An 8086-nucleotide genomic window follows, 5' to 3' on the forward strand; every position below is an offset into this window, starting at 1 on the left:
AGGATATGCAAAATGAAGGAGTTTTTCTTTTCAAGGTTGTGAAACCTTTCTAAGAAGTTAAAACCTTCACAATGAAACTCAAAGCTTGCATGTCGTTCTTTTTACAAAATCCTTCTAGTTTCATCGATCATCATGGAGAAATTGTATTGGAACTTTGGCTTGATCTATTGTCTTCAAGAGTTATATTGATGATGTTTTCGGTAAGGCTTTCCACATCAGAACTCTCTTCCACATAAACCAAGTATAGAAAATCAAACATTATAAACCATTCAAATTATGAGAAGTTTACCAAATATAATTATAAAAAGAAATAAAACAATAATACTATACCATATAAAAATATATTACCTCATTTTCCAAATAGCTAATCTCGTGTGCACAACAAAGCTTGAAATGTTTCTGACAACAATAAACTACGATACTAATCTAGTCTACCCCCAATACTAAATGCAAATTCTGACGCAACAGTTGAATGAGAATTGTTAACACATCTCGTGCTAATTGAGAAAGTATCAGATAATGAAAACACTCGATTTGTCACTAAGAAAGAACATCTATGTCTAATTTTCTAACTATTCTTTTATCCTCCAAATACTTCTGCAATTCACTTTTTTCAATCGAACTTGAACTATTGTAATTATTATCAAAATTCTACATTATAAAAAATAAAAAGAAAACATAATAAGAATCATGCATCATGCCAATTTCAAATGTAATATCAACACTTTTTACAATACTAGTTATATGTATAAAGTTAGACAAAAACAAACTTAGGTTACCTGAAAGAGAACATCTCCACCTTTTGTTTGATGATTAGGCACCAAATGCACTGGAGTGTTTGAATTATCAAGACAAGAAATATTAAATTAATATTTTTAGAGGTATAAAATCCTACTACTGTTAAGTATAGTATTATGCTTCGTCGTATAAAATTATTAATTTAATATTTTTTTTTGTGTAACGGGTTATTCACGTGTATACATGAACTAGCCTATTATTTTAACAAGTGCTTATTAGATTACCAGATTCGTTATTATGTCAACCTGAAAACTTGTTAATTTCATGTCATTTCATGTCGTGTTAAAAGATCGTATAAAAAATTTTTAGCCCGTGTGGTGGCTCCGTCCCTGTTTGAGAGAACTAAAATCACACATGAAAGGTGTTTTTCAATAAAATCACTTTCTTTTTTTTGTTTCTTTTCTTTTTTTGTCGAAACAATAAAATCACTTTCAAACCTTAGATATTTTCTAGGTTAAAGTCAAGACCCCGAGTTTTAGAAGTGACTATCAAATTGATAACCATTGACAAAAATAGCTCCCACGAAAAAGGGGTTGGCAGAAAACCTGGGGGCTATTGCGGTCAAGTTTGAAGTTGAAAAGCCAAATGGCCTAAAAACACGATAGCAATAATATTGGAAAATATGCAGCAAGTCATGCCTAACTTTCCGGCTGAGCCATTCGTCAGGGAAGTAGCAGCATCCTTATAGAAGGCTCACACTACATTGGAAATTTAGAATCGACGACTTACAAACCAACATTTGTTTAATCACATTCAAGTCTCTCTTTTGAAAGAGTGGCATGAAATAATAAACGTGCTTCTTCAAGTCATCACCCTCTTCATTGTCAATTACTCAAACTGATCTTCATAAGTTTGATTAATTTTTGCTCAAGTATCACCTGAATTTGTAAGCATATAATACCACAACTTTTATTTTTTATTTTTTTACCATCTGGACACTCTTAACTTTTTTTTTTTTTTTTGAAATCTATCACCTAAGTTATTTTCCATCCATTTTGCCATTAAAACATGCCACATATAGAGATATTTTCGCCAATTAACTCATGGGCGGGCTAGAATCAAATTTACTCCCTAATGATGTCTAGGTCAATATGGTGCCAAAATTGGTGGTTTGTACAACCCTAGTCCATCAATTCCCTCTATAAGAGTTTGAAAAATTAATATATATATATATATAAATTAAGGTGAACCACGCATCCACTTGTTGACCTAGAAAACAAATCTTGAAAGCTACTACAAATGAAAGACAACATTTTTGCATAATTTTCACTTCTATTCTTCAACAACCCTCGCAAAATCAAACTTGAAACCAACTTCTCCCTTTCTCTTCATGATCTGACTCCAACAACGCTACAAAAAAAATGTCTTTTGCCTTCATACAAATTGATTCCAGCAAGCCTTAGGAAGTGAATTGACAAAAATATCCCTCCACATGAGAGACACGTGACATGTTTTAATGGAAAATTTGGATGGAAAATAATGTAGGTGATAAATTCCTACAGTTAAGAGAGTCCATGTGGTAAAAATAAAAAATAAAAAGTTCAGTTGGAATGGACGCACATGCTTGCAAGTTTAGGTGATACTTGTGCAAAATCCCCTTAATTTTTTCTTTAACTAATTACCTAATTTTTGGCACTTAAAAGTCCAATTTTTGCTTGAAGCCGCCTTTGTAACGCACAATTGGTCTTAGTCTAGAACCCAACTAATTAATTATGATTCATGTTTGTACGCTCCTATCAGATTTCCTTAATACTCTATTTTACCGTTCTTATTTATTAGTTATAAAAATAAAAAAAATAAAAAAAACTGTAATATTCATTAAAGGAAGAAAAAAATGTTCAACATTAAGCCCAAAATTTAAAATAAATTTGCAGCAATCTTTCTAGGAAATAAAATTGATAACTTTTTTAGTTAAAATCTTCTAGATGGACTATATGTGTGTTATCTTAAGCAGACTGAGATTGGAAGTAAATTTAAAAAATGTAAGAAGAACATGAATTAATAATAAAATATAACTATTTGGACACATAAAATTAACACGGTTGTTGGCATGTACACTCTTTAATAGAGCCGGAATTCACTTGTATTGGAGCATATGTTAGCAAGTGTTAATTCTGTGTTTGAATATCATTGTCACAACATTTATAAGGGAAGTGTTATTGGCACTCCAAAAATCTCATTCTACACTCCTCACAAGTGTATTTTTCTTTCCTAATATAGAAAGTTTAGAGTGTAGAATGAGATTTTTGGAATACTAATAACAATTCCCATTTATAATACGATAATAAAATCATAATCGTAATTAATTCAAAGAGGCCAGTTTAGATGCTAGTGGTCAACTTTATATTTAATTCTTCCTACTCTCCTTTTCCAAGAAGAAAAGCAAACAAATTCAACAGTATTAGAACTTTCAAACTTTATTATGTATATTAGTCAATATATATGATGCTGTTGGCCGTGATGTAGAGTTTAGAATACATCATTTTTCTCTCTCTGAAAACAGTTATCTAGCCATGCTGCCCAGAAATGCTATGTCTTTGAAGCTGTTAATGGCGTTTATGTATGTAAGCGCAATCGTTAATCATGTAGAAGGCTCGTACTCAGGTACAAACACTGGTACTTACCATGACCAAATGAGGCGCATGGCTTTGATGAAGGCATCACATACCATCCGCAATAAGGACTCAACGCCCCAAAGCTATTCAACACCAACTCTATATGTATGTTTACTTATATATTTTGTTCTTTTATTTTTGGTTTTAATTAGTTTTAGTTTTTTTCCAAATGATCGATGTATGATTTATTCATATATATTGATTCAGGCGTCCGCAGAATCACGTGTACATCACGTGACTGAGTATGGTGCTGACCCAACCGGAAGATCAGACAGCACAGAGGCACTACAGCAAGCTATTTTACATGCCTTTGGATCTCCTCTTGATGGTCACTTGATCAAGGGTGTTGCTGACCTTGGAGGCACTCAAGTTCACCTTGATGGAGGGACATACAAGATCAGCCGTCCGCTGCTCTTACCAGATACCGGTGGTGGAAACTTTATGGTACACCTCCTAACATTTTTCTTCAACTAGAATAACCTGATGGTCGGAATGCATTATGCTTAGATGGGTTAGAGCCGTTGGTCAAGGCACACTATTCGTTACCTTGCAACCAAATTTGAATATCATTCTGTCATATTTGAGTTTCGACTCCGTCAAAGCATGATATTGTTCGATTTGGGCTTACAATTCCCTCACAGTTTTGTTTATGGGAACTCATACGAGAACTTCTCAACGGATCACCCATCCTAGGAATGCTCTCGTCCGAACTCATTTAACTTCGAAGTTCCGATGGAATCCAAAGCCAGTGAGTTCCCAAAATGTCTTGTGCTATATGGAGGTGAGCATGTACATATAAGACATAGATGATCCACTCTCCTGGGTGATGTTAGATCTAACAATCCACCCCCCTTAGGGGCCCGACGTCCTCATCGGCACACTTCTGACTATAGATTAGCTCTTATACCAAATTGTCACATCCCAACCCGGGCTCCATCACATCCTAGGCTCGACTCTGCCGTAACATGATATTGTCTCATTTGGGTTTACCATTCCCTCACAGTTTTGTTTCTGGGAACTCATACAAGAACTTCTCAATGAGTCACCCATCCTAGGAATGCTCTCGCTCAAACTCGCTTAACTTCGGAGTTCCGATGGAATCCGGAGCCAGTGAGTTCCCAAAATACCTCGTGCTATATAGAGGTGAGCATGCACATATAAGGCATAGATGATCCACTCCTCTGTGCAATGTGGGATCTAACACATTCTCTGTAGATTTAGTAGTTATATAATATCTTATTACAATTATTCTAAAGTTTAGTAGTACAATCATAAAGAATAATAAGAATAGAGTATAGAGAGATTATATTCACACCCCAAATTATTTCTCCCACACCCTTTTAATTTTTTAATATTTTTTACACACCACTAACACTTGATAGAAAAATATTAAAAAATTAAAAGGGTGTGGAATAAGTAATTAATTTGTGATGTGTGAATATAATCTCCTTAGAGTATATACTTGAAATTCAATGTGATTCTTTATAAGATGACCTGTCTTAAGACTTTTTATATTAGCACCTCACAAAATATTGAATGCACCTCACAATGAAATTTAATATTAAATAACTTATTTATCCTATTATGCAATAACAATTTTAACCTTATTAGATTAAAAAAAATCTATATACATTACAAATCACTTTTAACGTATTATTTATCTTTTTCAATTATCAAAACACATCTGACCCTCCATTATTAAACAAAACCCTAACCAATGAAATTACAAACATGTTGATTGAGAAAAATTGTTTTTGACAAATAAAACATGAAATCGATGTTTAGGAAGCTTCACATGAGATAAAACTTCATAATATAGAATAAACCTCTCTTAAAAATATAGAACATTTTATATTTCATTTGTAAGTTTTTTTTTTCATAGGCTCAGGGTTTGTTACGGTGTAACAGATTCATGGTGGATCTCTTCATGCATCCGATGATTTCCCAACCGATCGCCATCTGATCGAGCTACGGTCACCGACGACTTCTCTTGTGTACGAAGACATCACACTCAAGGATCTCATGATAAACTCAAATTTCAGAGGTGGTGGAATTTCGATTATAAATTCACTAAGGACTACCATTGACAATTGTTACATTTCACATTTCACAAGTGATGGTATATTAATTCACGGTGGCCATGAAACCTATGTTAGAAACTCCTTTATTGGTCAGCACATCAATATCGGAGGCGATCACCGTGAAAAGGATTTTTCCGGCATCGGAATTAACGTCATAGGAAACGATAACGCAATCACCGATGTGGTTATTTTCTCAGCATCAATTGGTATAATGGTACAAGGGCAAGCCAACGTGTTCACCGGAGTACATTGTTACAACAAGGCCACTGGATGGGGTGGGACTGGAATTTACATTCGGGCACCAGGGTTGACCCAAACCCGAATCCTTAATTCCTATTTTGATTTCACGGGTATCGTGGCTGAGGACCCGGTCGAACTCCATATATCCGGGTCGTTCTTCCTTGGCAATGCCTTTATTTCAATCAAATCATTGAAGGGTGTAGCATGTGGCATCACCATCGTTGATAATATGTTTTCAGGTGATTATACCGGTGTCCCAATAGTCCATCTAGATCAATCCAACGGTCGATATTTTACTACTATTGATCAAATTATGGTTGATCGAAATGTGGTGCGGGGTATGGTTCATAAATCAACGGTTGCCAAGGGGTCAGTTTGGAGTAATGGGACTAGATGGACCGTTGATTTCTCACACGTTCTCCTTTTCCCCAATCTCATACAAAATGTGCAGTACACATTGCAGGCAAGTGAGTCATTTCCAAAACATGTCCTACGAAATGTGTCGAGGAATTGTGTCACAGTAGAATCAGACGTACCCGTTTCTGCCACGTTGCATGTGTTAGTGGATCAGAGCATGATGGGTTACGTATAATTTTAAGTGTGAATACAATACATGTACATCAAAACACATACATGATACAATGAAGTTAGTTTCTTTTGTTTTTTTTTTTCCTTTTGAAAATATCTGTTCGTTGGAAAATTAGTTGGTGAAAGGTTGATAAATCGTGGACTGGTTTTGCCAGAAGTCTAATTGGACTTGGACTCTAACAATTAAGTAGAGCTTCAAATATCTTCGTTAATTTCAAATTTGTAACGTATTTCAAAGTTGTTAGTCCCAAAAGGGAAGGTACTAGTGCTGCGTGTTCAGCAAACTCGATTGAACTTCTAGCACTTTTGACTGATGTTGTTCAAAGACGTATAAGTTTTGCACTACTAAACTTGCTTGACCACAATTACCCATTTATTTAGCATATAGGGTTCAAGGGAGGTTTTGGGACTCATGATTACCCATTACCCATATAATCAAGAAATCCCACCTTTGATTTGCTCCTATATAAATCATGAAGAAAATCATATAAAGGATCCATCCCTTAAATGTGGATACCAGCCTCTTGCTACATATTCACATGTGTGAATATGCTTTTTAGTTAAAAATGATAAATAAATAAAAAATGACATAGGTTTTGTTTTCCAAATACTGAAACGGTTTTAAGATGCGTTTGGTGTAATTTTGTGCGAATATAAACTCAAAAAATGAAAAAAAACGTTGCAAACAATATTTTACATAAATTTTGTATCAAATTGATGCTCCAGTATTTTTCAAGAATAAAATTTAAAATAATATCATACATACTACCACAATCACTACTTTCTCCACCGCTATCACTCGTGCCACCATGACCACAACCACTTCCATTGTCTCACCATCACCACCACAATTGCCACTATCACCATCTTTAACACCATCTCCTCCCACTACCGTCATAGCAGCCACCACATCATTCACTAGGGGTGGGCACGGTTCGGTTTGGTGTGGTTTTGAGTGAAACCGCAACTGAAATCGAAACTTTTGGCGGTGCAGTTTTAAAGCCAAAATCGAAATGAAACCAAACCGTTTTTAGTTTGGCTTTTGAGAAAAAAATGTACAATTTAAAATTTACACCTATCCACGCATAAGACGGTCTCATTTTCCAAACAATACATGTTTACACATATCTAATGCAAGTGTTAATTTATGCTGAAAATTAATAAAATAGGATCGTCTGCATGTTTTCACTTGGCCACGAATGAGATTTGTATTTTGCAGCAGACGCTGATTAGCTCTTCCTCTTCGAAAGGTTGCATTGATAAGTGATAATTATCAAACAGAATAGAGGTGGAAATGAATGACATTCTAGTGTGGTTGAGTCCAATACTAAATGTATGGACTCTAACAAACAACCATATAAAAGATGACATTTAATTTGAGGTACAGTTTCGGTTTCGGTTTCAGTGCGGTTTTCAAAAGCCAAAACTGAAACCAAATTGTTTCTTACTATGCAGTTCGGTTTCAAAACCGCAAAACCGAACTGTTCAGTGCGGTTCAATTTGATTATGTGTTTCGGTTTCAATTTTTTGTTTCAAGTGCCCACCCCTATCCTTCACTGCCATCACCTCTGTTACAATGGCCACCACCACCACCACTACTGATGCCTCCATTGTCTCACCATTGATGCTGCCACCATCAACATCACCACCTCCACCGCCTCATCGTTGCCGCCGCCACCTCACCACCACCATCGCCACTATTACCACTGCCACCTCCCATCATCCTCACCATGCATGGTCGCTAATATCTCCACCATCTCCGCC

General features: G+C 35.4%; 1 protein-coding gene across 1 annotated transcript; it reads left to right on the forward strand.

Moving 5' to 3' along the window:
• The first annotated feature begins 3243 nt into the window (after positions 1-3243).
• Positions 3244-6399, forward strand: LOC126582888 (polygalacturonase QRT3-like). The gene is made up of 3 exons (XM_050247123.1): positions 3244-3518; positions 3621-3857; positions 5322-6399. Exons 1-3 carry the CDS (start codon positions 3312-3314, stop codon positions 6324-6326), a joined length of 1449 nt encoding a protein of 482 aa, XP_050103080.1. The 5' UTR covers positions 3244-3311; the 3' UTR covers positions 6327-6399.
• The last annotated feature ends 1687 nt before the right edge of the window (positions 6400-8086 follow it).

This window comes from Malus sylvestris, chromosome 9 (genome assembly GCF_916048215.2).
Source record: "Malus sylvestris chromosome 9, drMalSylv7.2, whole genome shotgun sequence".
Taxonomy (NCBI): Eukaryota; Viridiplantae; Streptophyta; class Magnoliopsida; order Rosales; family Rosaceae; genus Malus; species Malus sylvestris.

What these genes read in the sequence shown, in the direction of transcription:
- LOC126582888 (XM_050247123.1), top strand. Translation starts at nt 3,312, where the DNA reads ATGCTGCCCAGAAATGCTATGTCTTTGAAGCTGTTAATGGCGTTTATG. An exon ending in ATTCAACACCAACTCTATAT is followed by an intron (nt 3,519 to 3,620) that starts GTATGTTTACTT and finishes ATATTGATTCAG; the next exon opens with GCGTCCGCAGAATCACGTGT. An exon ending in CCGGTGGTGGAAACTTTATG is followed by an intron (nt 3,858 to 5,321) that starts GTACACCTCCTA and finishes ACGGTGTAACAG; the next exon opens with ATTCATGGTGGATCTCTTCA.